Source organism: Callospermophilus lateralis, chromosome 4 (assembly GCF_048772815.1).
Source record: "Callospermophilus lateralis isolate mCalLat2 chromosome 4, mCalLat2.hap1, whole genome shotgun sequence".
In the NCBI taxonomy this organism is placed as follows: Eukaryota; Metazoa; Chordata; class Mammalia; order Rodentia; family Sciuridae; genus Callospermophilus; species Callospermophilus lateralis.
This window is the reverse complement of record NC_135308.1, coordinates 95907716-95926327: the sequence shown is the minus strand read 5'-3', so window position 1 is coordinate 95926327 and position 18612 is coordinate 95907716. Positions and strand designations below refer to the sequence as shown.

Here is an 18612-nt window from a genome sequence, read left to right as displayed (position 1 = left end):
AATAAATCTCCCCTGGAAAATGCTGCAGCCAAGATTATATATTCAGGTTAAGACCCAAATCATGAAAAAAGAGAGTGAGGTGTCAGAACCCTTTCTTGAAATCCTCAACAAACGTCAGTGTTAGCTTTGCTTTGCTATGAGGAGTAGCTCTCTGTGTAGACCCATTATAGTACTATAGAGCTTTGGATTCTCTGTGTAGGAGAATCCGACTACCACTGACATATTTGTCATCTGCCTCCAAAGCTTTCTGACCACTCAGTTACTCTGGGGAAGTTCCTGCCATTTCACCCCATGTGATGGGAATAAAAAATCCAGAGACTGCCCAACAATTCAGCTCTTTATGCATAAGATCCCCCAAGAAATGTGTCATCCAATAGACCCTGAAGGAGAAACATTAACCTGGCTTAAGTAAAATGCAGAAGTTATTGAATGTGTACTTAACCATGCATGTACATTATTGATTAGCTCAAAAATTCAGTTAAAAGTGGAGAATCCTGAAGCAAGTTATGCACAATATTGAACATTTTATTTTATCCTGAATTTTCCAATGTATCTTCACTTACCGATCTTCTGTTGTCAAACCAAGTCCTTTTCTTGGAGTAAGAGACTACTGATTAAAATCTGCAAAAATCACGTCCATAGTTCATTGCTATAATTACCGGTTTTGTCAGTTTAAAGAGTAATAAAAAATTAAGGATACTTGCTGGGTATGGTAGCCTGTACCTGTAATTCCAGCTACTCAAGTGGCTGAGGCAGAGGTTCACAAGTTTAAGGCCAGCCTGAGCAATTTAGCAAGACGTCCCAAAATACAAAATAAAAACTACTGAGGAGGTAGATTAGTGTTAGAGCACTTGCTGAGCACAGGTAAGGCCCTGGGTTTAATCTCTAGTGCTACAAGTTAAACATACTTAATTTGCAAAGTTAATTTGAGTGGACTATCTCAGAATTTTTAGAGTTTTGTTCTCCAGTCCTTTACAGTTCTCACATCGAAGACAACAGTATTTTGAACAACTTTTTTTTTTTAGTATATTTTTACTTATTTTATGTGGAAATACACCTCTTTTTTTCCCACATATTTTGTCTGCTTGCAAAATATTTCATTGCAGTGAACACTACAACTAAAAAAAAGTTAAACACAACTGACTTTTTAGCAGTCATTAACTCCATACATGGGAGCTGAAGGCCCAGACTCTCAGAGAGAGTTTGCTAAGTTGTAAGTATCCACTTATATATTTTAGGGAATAGAAAACATCTGGAAATCTGATGACACAATTAACACACTGTTCTCGGAGTTTTTACTATAGGTGACAGAGTCATGTAATCTGTTTTTCATCAACCATTTCATTTCCCTGCATGATTCAATTACTGGTTGGTTAAAATAGGTTGGTTATCAAGAACCCAGGGTGGAGAATAAAGTTTGCCTTTGTCCAACACATCAGAAAGTCCTGTCCACGGTCCGCAGGAAACTGTCACATGTTCCACAGAACATTTGCTCACTCAAATGCCCTCTCCCCCCTACCCCAGTTCAGTAAGCCCCTGCCACACCCAGCTTTGCTGATGTATCCCAGGTGGGTGAGCATCAGATGTGCAGTATTGTAGTCTCATAAAAGGGCTGTGATTCTCAGTCACCCAGGCAGCAGTGAAATTCTTTTCACAAGGATGTTTTCAATGTGAAACATACAATTAAGATTTCACTGGCACCACCATCCCAGAAATGCTGTTGGGGATACATTACCTATCCTAACGGTGGCTTGGGTGTGCTGGGGCAACTATGGGACCATTAGAGTGTGGCCTTGTCCATACCTAAGCAGTTATCATATCTATAACTGATGTTTAAACAAAAAATCCAGAAGCCAAGAAAGAACTGTTTCCAAAGGTGTTCAAAGTTCTGACCAGAGTATCTTCTGTTGGCATAGCTAAAATTTTCAAATTGTTGTTGCCTTTCTTATTTTTATTTTTGATATTTATTGGCACATTACAAGTATATGTAATGGTGAGATTTGTTGTTACATATGCATTCATGTGGCGGCAGAACTAAATTTTCTTTTGTGCTCTTAATGCTCCTGTACGAAAGAAATCTCCACTCACTATTTGATTGGCTGACACATGGGAAAGGATAAAACTAAAATATTTCTGACTAGAATGTGTTTAAGTGTATAAAATAGAAAGTTGTCATGCTAATAGTGCTTATTGATCTAATTTTCTTTTGTATTCTTTCCTGGATGGATAACTGGAATTCTACAAGGAGATTCCATTAGACTAAGATAAGTGTGTGTGGAAAGTGGAAATAATAAAGGAATGAGTATTGAAAAATGCCATTATCATTAGGGTCTAAAGAGATCTACCATGTCTAGTTAACCACTGTTCCCTGATGTGTTAGGTATATTGCTTTAATTCTTTTTAAAAAAATGCTGTATAAAGCTGGTGGGGTTTGAATATGTTTTTAAAATTGGGAGTCAAAGGGTATTTTAAAAAATCCTTCTTTGCACAGCCTATTTTGAATGAATATTTAAAATAACTCTCTTCTGACTACAAGTGGCCTTGGATACCAGCTGCTGTGTATTTCTGGAAAGAATTAAAATTCCGGTAACATTTGTTAGCCAGTTTTAACAAGTAGAGATGGATTTTTTTGAGCTCGTGGGGTTTTTTTTGTTTTGTTTTGTTTTCCATTTATAAAAGTATAGACTTGCTTTCCAATATCACAAATAAGTGCTTAAAACTATTTTTTTCCTCTTGTTGAAATTACATTCTTAGTATGTATGTGTATATATTTGTGTTAATTAAATTTGACAGGTTTATTCATTAAATTGAAGAAATTAACCATTATGTAGGAAAAATAGAATTCTAATCACTTTGTAGCCATGCTATGAACTGAACTTCAAAATGAAACCTCGTCTAAAACGTTTCACGCTTTCTGGCTGACTGTTTTTTCTGTCATGTATCTTTTTTTTTTTTTTTTCACGTAACTTGCTTAGGTACGGTTCCTCATGATACAGGTTCCAAGGCAGAGATTTTCAGACAGGAAGTTTACTAAGAATGTTTTCAGAAACAACAGGGAAGGAGGCCAGGGAGGCACCAAGGATGGGGGGCAGATGGGGGGGTTGAGATGCACTTGCAGCAGAGGCCTCTGTTGATCCCATGGGGAGCCCAGGAGCCAGGATAGCCCCTCAGAGTTGCCATGAATGGAGGCCAGAGATGAATTTTACAGCCTTTTATCAGCCGGGCCCCGTGCCCAGGATGCAAGCGCAGGCTCGGCGACAGCTGCTCTCTGGGGCCAAGGTCAGTGCCCAGAGAAGAACTGAGCTGAAAGCTATCAGCAGACAACTCTTCTGGCACCTGGGGGAATAAGTGCCTCTAAGCTGAAGTGGGCATCTGGCTGGCACAAGACAGCATCCAGTACATAGGCTTAATTTACAATCTCTTATGTAGGATGAGTATCCATTATCCAAATGTTTGAGACCAGAAGTGTTTTGGATTTCAGATTTCCTAGTTTGGGAATAGGAATGCTCAACTTATATGAGTAAATATGACAATTTAACCTGTATATGATTTAGATTTTCTGTTAAAATGAGAATAGTGATGCTCTCTGCCCCCATAGGGTTGGAGTATCATAAGATAATTTATATAAAATGCTTAAAACGATATGTAAACAGCTCAGGAGGTGGAGGCAGGAGGATCATGAGTTCAAAGCCAGCCTAGCGGATTCCTGTCTCAAAATAGAAAATAAAAAGGGTGTCAACTCTCATCTAAAATACTGGACATTCTCCTAACTGGTCTCCTGCCCTCAGTCTCCTCTCAACACAGTGGGCATGGAGATGTTCCATTGCTAGCAGCGGCTCCCGCCTGACTCACAGCCTTCTCTATGTCCTGCAGTGTCTGATCCCTCACTTCCCACCACCTGCTTCCTACTACCCTTCATGTCTCCTCAGCTCCCATGTTGACCCCAGGCACATTGCCAGTCATGTCATGTTCCTGTGTCTGCTTGGCAGTTCCTTCTTCCCAAACCACTCTGCCCCATATCCAAGTGGCTGCCTCCCTTACTTCTTTCACAAGTTTCATCTTCCTATCACCTTCCCTGACTACCCTACTTAAAAATATAAGTGCCTCAAACATACCATATTCCCCTTTGTTTCATATATTTCCATTTATGATCCTCTGCCTACTTACCTATTAATGTGCTGTGTGTTATCCCTACAAGGTGAACCCCACGAGAGATGAAATCTTTATCCTTATTCTTATCATGAAGGACAGTGCCAGGAATGTGGCATTTTGCAAATATTTGCTGAATAATACGAAGCTACCCATGAACATTTGTGTTTTTAAAATATCTGAGTGACTTGATAAAATTTTAAGATTACTGTGATCTAAAAACTAAAAACCATCAATAGTAGAAGATCCTGAATTACTTCTACCAAACACATGTCTGCTCTCAGATCTATATTTTCCTTTTTCTGGGTGCCCCATGGATGAGTGGTGGACTTGGAATGGTTGATTTCATTTGTTAATTTACCCAGGCCATGATATCGAGTCAAACATTATGCTAGATGTTTCTGTGAAGGTATTTTTTAGATGAGATTCTCATTTGAATAAGTAGACTTTGAGGAAAGCAGATTACTCTCCATTATGTGGGTGGAGACTAACAAGAAAGGACTGACCTCCTCGGAAGGAGGGGTAATTCTGCCAGCAGACCCAGACTGCCGGGCTCTTCCCTGTGTCTCCAGCCTGCTGGCCTCTGCCGGAAAGTGAGCCAGGTTCCCCACAATAAGTCTGTCTCTCTCTCTGCTCTGCTTTTGTTTTTTTCTCCTCCTTTTGTGCTCAGGATTCCATCATTCCCAACTATTCAGAGATTTAATTTGTAATCCTTTCCTTAGAACCCTTTGCTTCTTCACCATCTATGGGTACTTTCCCACTCATACTTAAACACACTTTATTTGCTGCCCTCTTATTTACTGTTATATTTTTTGATACTTTATGTTGTACATAATGGTGGGATTTGTTGTTACATATTTGTACATGCAAACAATATAACAGTATAATTTAAGTTGCTGATATCTTTAAATAAACATATACACAAACCTCTCTGTATCTCTCCTTCCCCTCGCCTACCATTCAGTCTTTCTTCTTTCTTGTCTCCTTCCCACTTTTCAAGTGGCAACATTTCCCAAAAAGTCACATTACATCACATCCTTACATTCCTCTCCTTACCCAACTCCCACCCCACTCTTAATAGAGCTCTCTCCAAGGTCACCAGCTACCTCCAAGCAGATAAATCCAATGGACACTGTTGTTCACTCCCTACCCTTAAATTAGTCTTTTTTTTTTTTTTTTTTTAGCATCCTGTATTTTAACATGATGGCACCATGCCATGATGATTTGGTTTTTCTGCTATTTCTTTAGTTTCCTCTCTGACTACCAGGCACTCAATAGAGCAGTTCCTTGCCCCTCCCCACCATCAGTGGGCCTTCTTTTCTTCTCAACCTTTGCTTTCCTTCTAAGGAAGAAAAAAGAGCTTTGACTGGTGTCTCCCATCTACCACTTCACCACGAGCCAGTTCCCACAGCAGGCCGCCCAGCAGACTGCTGACCATTTCCACAACCCGCCCCTCAGCTCTTCACTCTCAGCCTGTCTTCTCTCCAGAACCTTGTCCTTGCCCTTTATTTTTCTCCCTTCCATTCTGTGCTGTAGTCAGAGTGAAATGTTTTCATTGGCCCAGTTCTCTGTGCTTTTGCCTTTCCTCTTTGGAGCACCTTCCTTCCTCGTGCTGCTTTTGCCCCTCTGTCCTGGTGACCTGTCTCCACCCAAAACTGTCCCTCCAGGAAAGCCCTGTCTGCTCTGGAAACCTGGCAAGTGCTGTGGGCCCTGCTCATTTGTTTCTTCCATGCTCTCCTCTCAGCTTGTCTCCCTTCTCTCTGCTCTGTCTGCTCTCATGAGAACACCTTAAAGGCAGTTGGCTTCTTGGGTCTTTTCTTTAGAGCAAGGACTCTTTTCCCTTTATTACTGGGGACCCTCAGCAGAGGACCTGACTTATTGTAGGTACTTCGTAAATGTTTGTGGCCTCCATCACAGGACCCTTAACATCAGAAGACAGCTCCACAAGCAGTGTTTCTCCATAAGAGAACTGTCCACTTGTGAGTCGGAACATTTCTGCCTTATGCAGGTCTGTCCTATGCATTGCAAGGTGTCCGATGCCCCTCGTTCCTGCCTGTTATATGCCAATGACTACCCCCAATTTTTAATGTGGATATTCAGAATATGTGCCATCTGTCCTCCCTTCCTCTCCTGATGTCCTTGGCTGGCAGGTATTGATTAAGAATACGGACATCCTTATCCTGCCCACTATTGTGTCTTCTCTAAGTTAATCCATCAACCAATGCACTCATGCTAGGAAGTGTTATTACAATGAGGATCCCAGGGGCACATTGATCTGTCACTCAGGAACCACACAGGACTTTGAGACTCTTTATGACCTTGGATGTTTTTAAATTGCACGTGGCTGGAATTCCATTTGGTGTTGAGCATATTGGAAAAGCTTGGGGAAAATTGCTCTGCTACCTATGGGGATCATTTGCTTCAGATGATGAAGGACTGACAGGCTTTGGAGTTGACACAGAACTTTCCTGCCTTCTCAGAATGAAGGGTGACTTGACCTTCACATCTGAGGACCCACAGTATAGGAGAAACCGATGGGTATAAGATGGATTGAGTGTTCACTGGGTTAGCAATGAAGAAAAATAATGGATGTTATCTTGACAGATGGGAGCAAGTCAAAGGCCATCGGCAGCAGAGAGGAGAATGATGTTTTGTTTGGAAGATGAAAAATCCATAGGCAGGAAGGACAGCTGGCTGCTCCACCTGGCATGGGCTCAGTAGGGCTATGGGGGGAGCCAAACCAAGCCACCCATAGGTCCTGCATTTGACCCCAAAGCAGAACATGTATGTAGTGTAACAGGTATGATAATGGATATTTTATATCCACCATTTCATTTGTTCAGTAGAAACCATTTGTTCACAGAGGTCAGTGTGTTATCACCCTTGTTTTTATAGAGAAGTCAACTAAAGCACAGGCACAGCTAGAAAGTCACCCCAGGCTTCTGACTCCCCTTTAGTTGTTTTTCCACTCCAGCAAGGCAGCTTCCTGTCCATCCTGCCACAGTCACCACCAGGCCTCTGAGAAAGGCTGAGTACTTCATTCACCATTTCTATTTAAAAGAGTAGAGAATGGTTTTGCCCAGTAAATTTCCCAGCCCCTAGAGGTAAGTTCTCAGGAATCAGGAAAATTCAGCCATTTAAAATGACTCATTTCCTGAGGACATCCGAAAGCCACGGTTTTACGCTACTTGGTCTTGGAAAATCAACAGGGTGGAGTTCTTCCGGATCACTCTTAGAGGTCATCCCTTGGGAGAGGTCAGACAAATTAGGTGCCCCCCTCGTTGGAGAATGTGTCCTGTTTCCCTAAATTGCATTTGAGGTTCTATCCCCAAGGCTGTCTTTAGTGGATCAGAAAGAGTACATTGAAGGGAGAATGGGTAGATATATTTCCTAAATGTTAATGACAGTTTCAAGCAATTAAAGAAGTAGACCACTAAAATGATTCATCTTATCTGTGTGCAATTTAGTGACCCAATGATTTGAATTTTATCACATGAAGAAACCGGGGACTTACACTATATCAGAGACTAGTACAGTTGAAAATATGCTGTCAACTTCTGAAAATTTAATCTGTGTATATTTTAGTCCAGTGAAATTTAGATTTTTCTGGTTGGATTTTTTTCCTAGTCATGTTTTTCTTTTGGATTCTTTTTTTCCTCAACAGGAAATAGAAAATAAATATCTGACCTCAGCATAGTTAACCTCAAATAAATTAATGGGTGGAATGAAAATCAGACAAATAAATCAGGGTGTGTATACTCCGAAAGGAAATTGCAGACTGTAGCACATGATTCAATATTATTTGAACAATGAAATGCCTTCCAGGCCACTCAAACAGTGAAAAATTCACAGCATCCCTAACTTTGAAACAGATTGTAAAATTTAAATGACTGAAATAAAATATAAAGCCAAACTTTAGTCATATACATACATCTTCTGTGGATCTTTAGTTAAGGTTAAAACTTTAAAACACTGAACTAGAGAGCCCAGTCTTACACACTTTCTGAGTATTGTTAATTCTAAATATTTTCCATAATACTGTGCTTTTAGAGATGCCATGACTATTTTGTATAGCAGTACACAATTTTTTTCCCAATGCATAAGAATCTCTGTAGCCAACTTCCTGAAGGCTGAGTTTATTTCACTTCTATCACCGAGAACTATTTCATATAATTGGACAAAAATAAAACAAAAAGTAGAAATTATTCCAAATGGAAGCTCTAACTTGTAGCAATATATTTGTTTACAGAAGGTTGCATGACTCGTGTATCATTAGGAAAAAAGTAAATAGATATACAGGGACCATTCACCTTCTTAACATTTAAGAACACAGTGTTTCTGAGATATCTTTTTTTAAAAAATTATAATCTAATATTCACTCAACTTTTCCAAGCCTCCCTTCCTTAAACTGTAAAAGAGTAGAGTAAGCTTACAGAATTTTGAAGGTTAAAATACAACAACTTATGAGAAAGTCCTTTCAAATGGAAAGTACCATTAACTCATCCTTGCCTTCCATTTTTGACTGAGGCACTGCTCCCTCCCAGTGGCTATATCCTAATAACATGTTGTTGAAGTTCGTTCTTCAGAGATAATATGACTGGGGGAATGGAGGAGAATCATGTCCTGACTACCTATACTTTATTAATTCTGCTTCAGGAAATACCACTTGATAAAAACTTAGAACCCCTTAAATGCTTAAATGGCTGTTGTTTCTCAGGAATCAGAATTACCCAACACTTGAAAAAGCTCTCTTCAACTCCTAGAACCAGATCTCTATGTATCTTTTCAAAGGGGAAAAAATAAACTTCTCCATATCCCAGAACTATATAACAACATAACATGGTTTCTCTATAATAAAATCTTAAGTTTAATTTATTGAAGTAATAATAACAAAGAAGTAGCCAGATAATCCCCATAAACAATCCGAAAGAATGAACTAAGACTGTGCAAAAGAAAATCCAGTGAATATTCATGCTGGTCTTTAAAAATCAACCTGAAAAATCACTACTCTGCTCCAATTCAGTGAATCTTGAATTTTTTGTGGATGGGAATGGGAATAATCTCCAACAGGACTTTTGTAAAACATACCTGTAGAAGTAAGTCAAGAAGGACTTAATTTATTCTGACAGTCAATGTAGCAACATAGACATTGCTTAAATTATTCATCTTTCCAACAGAAAATTCCCCTCCTGGAGATCTCAGGATTGCATTAGACCCAAGCTAATTCAAACACGAATTTATTTTAAAAGTAAACACACAAAATAAAATTTGCCCTTGCACAGGTCTGCAGTAAATAGCACTGGGATTTGTAGTTTAAAAAAAAAAATCTACATCTAATTTTCTAGATAATTTTTCCTGACCTGTGAAGAATCCTTTTAATGAAATTCTGCTTTGTTTCATAAATAATGCAATGCTTGCTGTGACTAGGTGAACCTAATTAGATAGTGAAAGGATATTACTAGCAGACCGGTGCTATTACTGTGCATAAACAGTGTCTGTACCTTTTCCAGGTAGAGGTCTATCATTGGTGCTCACAGTGACTGACGTGTCACAGTGTCCTTCTGGAAGAGATGGGCTCTGTTACATGCAGCCTCTTCCCTGACTTTAGCTGGGCAAGAAGACCTTAGGAGGAGTCCTAAGCCTCAGGTTTCTGAGCTGCAGACCCATTCTTACAGCATAAGGCATATTAAAGACTTCATAGTGCCTCTGTTGTTCCTTACTTCACTTTTCAACACTTGCTTTTGATTTCGAGAGTTCTGTGGCCTTGTATTCTGTTTCTGTTTAGAAAAGAAAGTAAGTCATTTCTGTAGTCACTGAACTTTGAATGTACGTAGCTACTCATTTTCATAGCAGTGGGATCCTGAGTGAATGTGAAGTCCGTGGAGATGGGCTGAGAAGCAGCTGGAGAGGGCCAGCTGCTTGGCAGAGCAAGCAGGTGCCTTAGTACATAGGTGAGCCTTCATGGAAGCTCTTAGGGAATTTAGACTGTCCTTTTCCTTAGTGTTTTCACCTCAGACATTTATCTTGAAGGCTCCAAAGCCTAAACAAATCAGAGAAAGAGAAAGCCTTATAAAATTTCCTTTTCTAAGTTAAAGGAGGACACATGTCCCCAATAGACTGTTATTGCTTGTCACAGAAGAAATGAGAAGCATGGAAATTGCTCTCACCAGACCCACTGGACACCCCTTAAATCTTTCAGAAGTCAAAATATTTTGCTCAACATCAAAAACAAACAGAAACAAAACTTTCTTGGGAAGAATTTGAGTTCTGGCCATGATGTGCTTTGCAGTCAATTCCAAGGAAATCATTGCACACAGATTTCCCAGGGTCCTTTCCAGAGCCTCGCGCTTCTTCTGACTTTGATTATAGCTCTGATCCCCTCTGATGGGATCTCAGAGAGAGTGCCAGGCACTTGTCTCCAGGATCTGTGAGGCTGGGTGCTCAGCAGCTGGTATCAGGGCCCCTAAAGTTTTTTTGTGCTAATTAAATGTGCCCAGAGAGAAGCCACCAGCAGCCCACATGCTGGCTCCGTGTTTTTCTTTGGCCTGACTAACTCTATTTCTCCAACAGCCTCCAGAGCCAGTGTGAATAATTAGGGATTTCAAGCTTTAAAGGGATGTATTTGAACTGATTCTGTCCCTTATCCCTTGTCAGCCTAGAGAAGCCTGACACAGTGTCCTCCCTAGGAGTACTAGTTCTAAAAGATGTTCATAGCTGCTCTATAAGGAGTAGGGAGGCGTCAAATCAACAGGAATCTCCAAGTTGAGCAAAGAGGAAAAAAAAAAGAAAAAGCTACTTAACTTGCCTTCCTTCACATTTTAATAAGGGCCCCTTGTGTCCTCAAATTAAATTGATCTTCTTAGTAGGTACAGAGCAGGGAGGCCATAGTGGCATTTGACTGTCAAGAAAATTGGCAAGTACAGATCCTAGTTTTATTACAAGGGCATTTTCTCAGCTTTTCTACATTTAAGCCTACTCCACAGGCTTATTCAGAACACTCTAGTGACAGCGATGGAACAAACCTGTTAGGCTGCTAACTTATATCTACTCTAAATGTATCAGAAGCCACTGGATTCTGCACTGACTTGGCTTCTTTATAATTCTAAAATTAATAATTTTAGAATTAATAATAATTTATAATTCTGAAATTAAGTACCTTGATTCCCTTCCTTAATCAGCATGAATTTGGTCTACTGATCTGCTTCCCACTCTCTTGGTGTTCACTTTTGCACATTAGGATGATGGTTTTCACTTAATTGTGCATCATTTAATTTTTTAATGTTTAAATGTTTTAAGTGCTCAAGATTTTCATCCCAAGAACTATCTCAAGCCAGTTGGAACCAAATTGTAGTAGGAGAAAGGAAATGAATGAAAATGGAAAAAGAATGTCAAGACAGAGAGTCACTTTGGAGTTTGTTTTTAGGGGGAGATTTTATGCATCATCCTTTCTCAGCCCTAGTAGTCTTCTTTACACTCCAACCCAGAGATGTTTATGAAGATCCCTCCCTACAGGACTCCCACATCTGTGCAAACAGCAGGCACTGCCGAGGCAGCTGGTCAGCAGTGCCACCAGCCGGAAACTCAGCACCTGAGCCAAGGAAGTTGAAAGTGACTGTAGGCTTCTGAAGGACTAAAATTTATTTATTCCTGCTAGATTAGCATACTGTTTATTCTTTGTCTGTCTGGGAGTTATTTATTTATGCCTCTGTGTTTCAAATATGTGCTCCCCTTCCATACTTACGTGCCTTCGGCTGCAAAAAAATCTTTGACCATGAAGATTTGACACAGACTCACCATTAAAATAAAAGAATTCAATGTTTCATTGGGGTTGTGGCTTACCTGAGGGGAAAGAAGCAAACTGTGCCTGCCCAACTTAGGAGTCATGGTTTCCTATTTCCACTTTTTCAGATTGTATCCACGGCATGCAAGCGCCCTGAACAACCTTGGAACGCTGACGAGAGACACCGCAGAGGCAAAGATGTACTATCAGAGAGCTCTCCAGCTCCACCCGCAACACAACCGGGCTCTCTTCAATCTTGGGAATCTCCTTAAGTAAGTGGAACACACACCATTGATCAGGTGGCTTTGTGATTTTAAGAAACCCTTTCTTGCTGGGTATAGTTGTACAAGCCTGTAATCCCAGCAGCTTGGGCATCTAAAGAAGGAGGATCCCAAGTTTGAAGGAAGTCTCAGCAACTAAGCAAGACTCTTGTGATTTAGGGAGACCCTGTCCTCCCAAAAAAATGGTGGGGGCTGGAGATGTGACTCTGGGTAAGCCCCTCTGGGTTCAGTCTCTGGGAACCAAAAAAAAAAAAAAAAAATTAGAACCCTTCCCTTCTTACTACTCAGGTCTTTTCCTGTTGTCACCTTTTCCTGGAGGTGAATAATTAGGGTTTTTAAACTTTGGGAAGCATACTATTCATCACAATTAATTCTATGTGTTTCCCAGAGTGTCTTTCTGGAAATACTGGTTCTAGATGTTTGTAGAATATAAAAGGATAGGGATTGGAAAGGGTTATATGGCCAAATAAATTTATGATTTGCTGAATTAAGCAAAGATAGTTCTTTTATTGCAAGAAGCTGTAATGTGCTGATATGTCTTGTGAATCTTTAAGAAGGAAACTCGGACAGACACAGCATTTTTCAAAGTTTTTTTTTCCTTGATAAGGCATTTCCCAAGATACGTATTACATAATATGCTTTGGGAAAAGCAGCACTGTAATTTAATGGCATGAGCATAATCCCAGAGGCATGTCTGGGATTAGTAGTGGTGACTTTTGCTCTTAGGAGCAGCTCTCAGCCATGATCACTGAAATTGGGTTTTCACTCACTGTCCATAAAAAGGTTGGCAGTGTGATGAGTCTAACGGGTCCTTTTGCTTCTTGTGTTTTATTAAGGTAAACTCTAAGCATGTGGGTAATGGGCTGGACAATGATAATAGTAATAATGGTGGTGGTTATAGAATATAGCTTCTAAACTTAATTTAAAAAAACCACAAATTTAAAATCAGAAATTGAAATTTACAAGGTGAAAATGGCTGGAATGATATATTTAGTGATATATTTATCTGGGTATCAGAAGGCTGTCACTCCACGTGCTTACTGAATAGGCTACTGAGCATGTCTGACTGCCTCTCCAGTACTGTGCAGGCTCATGGCTTACTTTGTTCTTTTATCCTCTTCCTAATAGGATGGTCTTCAGTGTCTCAGTAACACAGTATGATTCTCTTCCTTACCTTCCTGATTGCTTGTTGACTTCAACATATTTATGCACATGTTGGTCCTTTCTATTAATGTGTGTGTTAATGCATATTTCTATTTAATCTCATTTGAACAGAAGCATTGGGGTGAGTTTATCACAAAATAATCTGATATAATATGAGCTGATAGGTGCCATCTAGATCTGAAGGTTTTTGTTTACAAATGGCTTTATCGGTTGGTTTCCATGGTGCACACCTGTAATCTTATCAGCTTGAGAGGCTGAGGCAGGAGGATCACAATTTCAAAGCCAACCTCAGCAATGGCAATTCAGTGAGACCCTGTCTCTAAATAAAATATAAAATCGGGCTAGGGATGTGGCTCAGTGGTTGAGTGCCCCTGAGTTCAATCGCCGATACCTCCCCTGCCACAAAAAAAAGAATGGCTTTATCCATCTATTGGAACACAAAATCAAGAGAATGCTATCAAATAAAGTGAAAGAAATAAAATATAGATCAACAATAAATTAATAAACTTTGTTTTTCAAATTAGTTGACATAGTCAAAGTTGGACAAAAACTGAGAATGATGAAAACCAACTAAGAAAGAAGAGAGGTACAACTGCAGCAGGAAAAAAAGAAAAAAAAAATCACTGCTACCAGGAAGCTCCCTTTAAAAATAAAAACAAATCAGGCCAGGCGCACAGGTGCACACCAGCCATCCCAGAGGCTGAGATTAATCTCAGTGGATTCAAATAATGTTCATAGCTAATATTTACATATTACCTTCATTCTACATGGTATTATCATCCTTATCCCTATTTTACAGGTGAAAAAACCAGGACTCTAAAAAACTCTCAAGACCTTTATGTAGGCTGTGGCCAACCTAGGATTGAATCCCTCTCCTTGGATTCCTGTTTGCTTCCTATTCCTTGTACTTCTCAAATAGTTCTATGACCCCAAACTACACAATATTAAACTATTTAATGGCATGCAGTTGCCTAACTGTGTCTTTCCTAAGGAAATAGTAAAGTTGGTTTATGATGCTGAAATTGCATTGCCAAGTGACAGAGAAAGGTGACCCAGAAAACAGCAGGGCTAATCTACATTTAGATAGCTCCGAACTTTACTTCTACGTACCTTAATATATTTCTGAACCCATGGCAATGGGTCAAAAGCAAGAAAAGAATAAGAATATTCTAAATGTGGTGTGACATGATCTGTTTTACTATTTAAGATTTATGCCCTCTTTGTCTCTTGAGATAATGTTGGAGTTATTACAATTCACTTTTTAGAACTGTATCTTTTCTTTTTAATAATCCAGAAGTTAATGCTCATTCTAAAAACCTAAGTTATCTCTATAGATATAATCAGCTTAGATTTGCTGTAGGAGGAAAGCAGTGTCATTATTCTTGTTTTATAAACAAGGATCTTAAGATTGGAAGATCATGTGACAAGGTTCCTCCTCCACAAGGCAAAAGAATGGAACTTGGGTCTGTCTGACCAGGTACCCCTGACCTTAAGCACCATACTTTAGTGCCTCCTTGTGGCCCAGCTCTAAACTGCAGAGAGCCTAGAGCAGCCCAGTAAAAATACAAGGAGTCAAGCAAGCAATTTAAAATTCCTAAGAAGCCATATTTTAAAGCATAAAAAAGTAAAAGAAAGTTTAATAATGCATTTTATTTAACCCCAGTTATGATTTTATCATGTAGTTAATATTTTTAAAAATTTTAAATTTATCATAAAATTTAAAATATTAATGCATTCTTCTTTATACTAAGTCTTTGAAACCTAGTATCTGTTTTACACTTATAGTCTGTCTCAGCTTAGCTGTCTATCTCAGGCTAGCTGTATTTTAAATGTGCAACAGCAACATATGGTCAGTAGCTATTATATTGAACAGTATAGACATTTAATAATCTTGACTTTGAGAGAAATATGAGACTTTGTTCAGGCCAGAAGGTCTAAATAAGATGTGATTCTGTCAGAGAATCCTGGCAATATTGCAGCAACTCATTTGAATTCTTGGAATTATATGACAGACAGCTTTTCACAGCAGTAGACTTTACTGAGTGTTATCCAAATATATTTGGCCTCTTTCATGCCTTTTCATGGGACTTGGAAGCTAACCTATTATGATTCTGTGAAGCACATTTACAGCATGAGAGATTGATAAGGACCAGCTTTCCGTGCCAGCATTCTTAATTTCTATTAATTATTGTTGGCTTTGCTTAGAACCTAAAACATCCAAAAAGAGGAAGGAGGAGGAGGAGGAGGACGGGTGGGGGAAGGCAAGAGAAAAGAAAATAATTTGTAAGATTAGCATGAAAACTTTATAGATGAACAGAGCAGAAGTCCCTGATGGCTCAAGAGAATGTAATAGAATATTTAAATTAGAGATATAGGAAAATATTCCTGTGAGTGATTAAATAGTTGCTTGTGTTTGTTACTAAAGCAGAAGATTAAAAGAACTTGTTAAAGAATCAGGTCATACCTCCCCGTTACCACCACTACCTGCCATTCACATTCAAGGATAGGGGTGTTAGAATAAACCTGTTAATCAAAACTAAGAGGGAAAAACATAATAGAATATCCAATAATTGAACTATGTAAATGAATTTGATGACAACATACATTTTTACACTGTTCCTGAAGAAAATGGAACTTCTAAAGAAGTCTAAGACCCAAAAACAAGGATACTATTATCTTTATAATAAATTTGAATGTTTGGGATATGCTTCCTCACCTTGTTGCTATTAGCCACACAACCTTTTTTTTTTTCTTCCATGAAACAAAATTTTATACATTTAAGATAATTCTGTCCTCCACTTTTTAACTGCAGCTCCAGAGTGCGCAAAATACCAGTTCAATGGGTAAAGAATGCTTTACAAAGCCCTTACTGCCACCTGAGAACATCACCTGTGGAAGTGGCAAGTGCTGCAAGTCACCCATGGTGACCTGGTAGTCCTCAGGTTACTTCCCCAACTCACTACACTTTTCTTCCCCTCATCTCTGTCGGTCTCATACCTGTCTTGTCTCCATCTTGCAGCTTTTTTTAAAAATATATTTTTAGTTGTAGATGGACAAGATATCTTTATTTAGTTTTTATACAATGCTGAGAATTGAGCCCAGAGCTTCACATGTGCTAGGCAAGTGCTTTACCACTGAGCCACAACCCCAGCCCCCGTCTCGCAGCTTTTTAAAGCTCAGTTCACCACCTCTGTCCTCAGCACTACCAATCAGCACTATTTTGTACATTCTTCTAGACTGTCAGGCTCTGGAGCTCCAGGGTAGTGACTGGCACTTGCCAACCTACACTACCATCTTTCATTAGTTCAGTAATTCTGGTGATCACCCAGTTCTTCTGCTTCCTTCTCTCCAACACACTTCATTTCTATTCCACAGTGGTCATTCGCCAACATGGCCCTGCCACTTTCTAACCATGCAGATCTTTTGGTTCTCTAGTACCTGAATTCTGAAACATTCTTCTTTGACCTGGACCCCTTACCTCTGCTCACCCTCTCTTTCCCCCACTCTTTCCTTACTGCTTCAAAGGGGTTGTAATTGTAACCTATCACCTCCTAGCTCTTCTCTATGCTCAGTTGTCTTCTTTACCTTCTGTGGTATTATTCTCCTCTTATTTTCTCAATCCTATTCCATACTGTCCTTAGAATCTCTGTTCTCTGATTTTTTTTTTTTTTTTTTTTTTTTTTTTAGGAGAAGGGATACCGGGGGATTGAACTCGAGGGCACTCAACCGCTAAGCCACATCTCCTGCCCTATTTTGTATTTTATTTAGAGACAGGGTTTCACTCTTGCTTAGCATCTCGCCATTGCTGAGGCCGGCTTTGAACTCAACATCCTCCTGCCTCAGCCTCCCGAGCCACTGGGATTACAGGCATGTGCCACCACGTTTCTGTTCTCTGATTTTTATGTTCACAATTTATAATCCCATCTCTGATACATCTGATATATTTTAAGAATGTGTGACATGCCTCTTTCACACCTTGATTATCATTAACTGGCTTGACCAGGGTGACCTAAAGTACCCCGTTGTCTGTATTTTGTTTTCCCTAAACCAGTATTGCTCAATGTTTTGTTTATTATTTTTTCCTCATGATCACTGCCTTCAGGATATGAAACTTTAAAAAATATTTTTTTAGTCCCCCTTTTTGCCCAGTTACTGAGTAAGATTTGTTAGTTAGGGTTGAGCTTTGGAGACCACAAACCCTGGTAAATGTGTAAGACAATTTTTTGCCACTATCGTCGCCTTGCCCAAGAAGTGGTGTTTACTTCTGTGGAAAGCATGCCTCAGATCATCATCCAGTCTGTCACGTGTAGGAGGAGAAAAACACAGGATCCTCCCAAAACTCTGAAGAGAGCATCATGGGAAAAAATCCAAAATCAAAAACAGGATGGCAGTTAAGAGCTATTAGATACTTATCCCCTGTGTTCTTTTACGAAAGCTCCTGTTTCCCTATTGCTTTGTCCCTTGTTCCCTTCTTCAGTGTCCTGTGCACATACACACAGAAGGTGACATCATCCCTTCACTTGGGCTGAGAATTATTACAGCTTCTCTTCTCCCTATCTTAAAATATTTGCATGTCCATAGACTCCTTCTGCATTTGCTCTATTGTTGGATAGAATCACCTTACCCCTAATGAGGCTAGTGTTTATACCTGTGTCTTTGTGGGTTTTTTTTTTTTTTTTTTTAATCAAGACATACTTAGCAGAGAATAAAGCATACATGTCTTAAGTGATCGGGACGAAGTTTTACAATTACCGCAAATAACATGGGTAATTTCTACCACCAAGAGACCTTCAAATCTCTTTCCAGTAAATTTTCTCTCCTCCAAGGCAATGGTTATTCTGATTTTCTTCTTCCACCATAAATTAATTCAGTCTATTTTTGAACTTCTTCCATAAGTGAGTGTTTAATATGTACTATTGACATCTCTGTATTCTTTCATATAGTGTAATTTCTGAGTCTTATTTATTTTGTTCCATGTTTTTTGCTGAGTAGCATTCCACTGTATTCATATGCTGTAATTTGAGCATTATATTCCTGTGGGTGGATTCTTGGTTTATTTTTGGTGTTGGTTGTTAGGAGTGAAACTGTTTTGAATATTAGTGCCCCATTCTGTATACTTTCATTTTGGTGGGGGTAAATACACAGGAGTAGAATTGTGGGTAGATACTTCTTTCATATTTTAAGAAGTTGCTAAACAGTTCTCCAAAGTACTTGTTACATTTTCATTCCATGGGACAG

The 18612-nt window shown here is 39.3% G+C and overlaps 1 protein-coding gene across 1 annotated transcript in view; it reads left to right on the top strand.

Moving 5' to 3' along the window:
• Window positions 1-18612, top strand: part of Tmtc1 (transmembrane O-mannosyltransferase targeting cadherins 1) — a 254420-nt gene that overhangs the window by 198056 nt on the left and 37752 nt on the right. The window contains exon 12 of the mRNA XM_076854245.1: window positions 12058-12201. Within this exon, the coding sequence (XP_076710360.1) occupies window positions 12058-12201 (144 nt within the window). The remainder of the gene's footprint in view (window positions 1-12057; window positions 12202-18612) is intronic.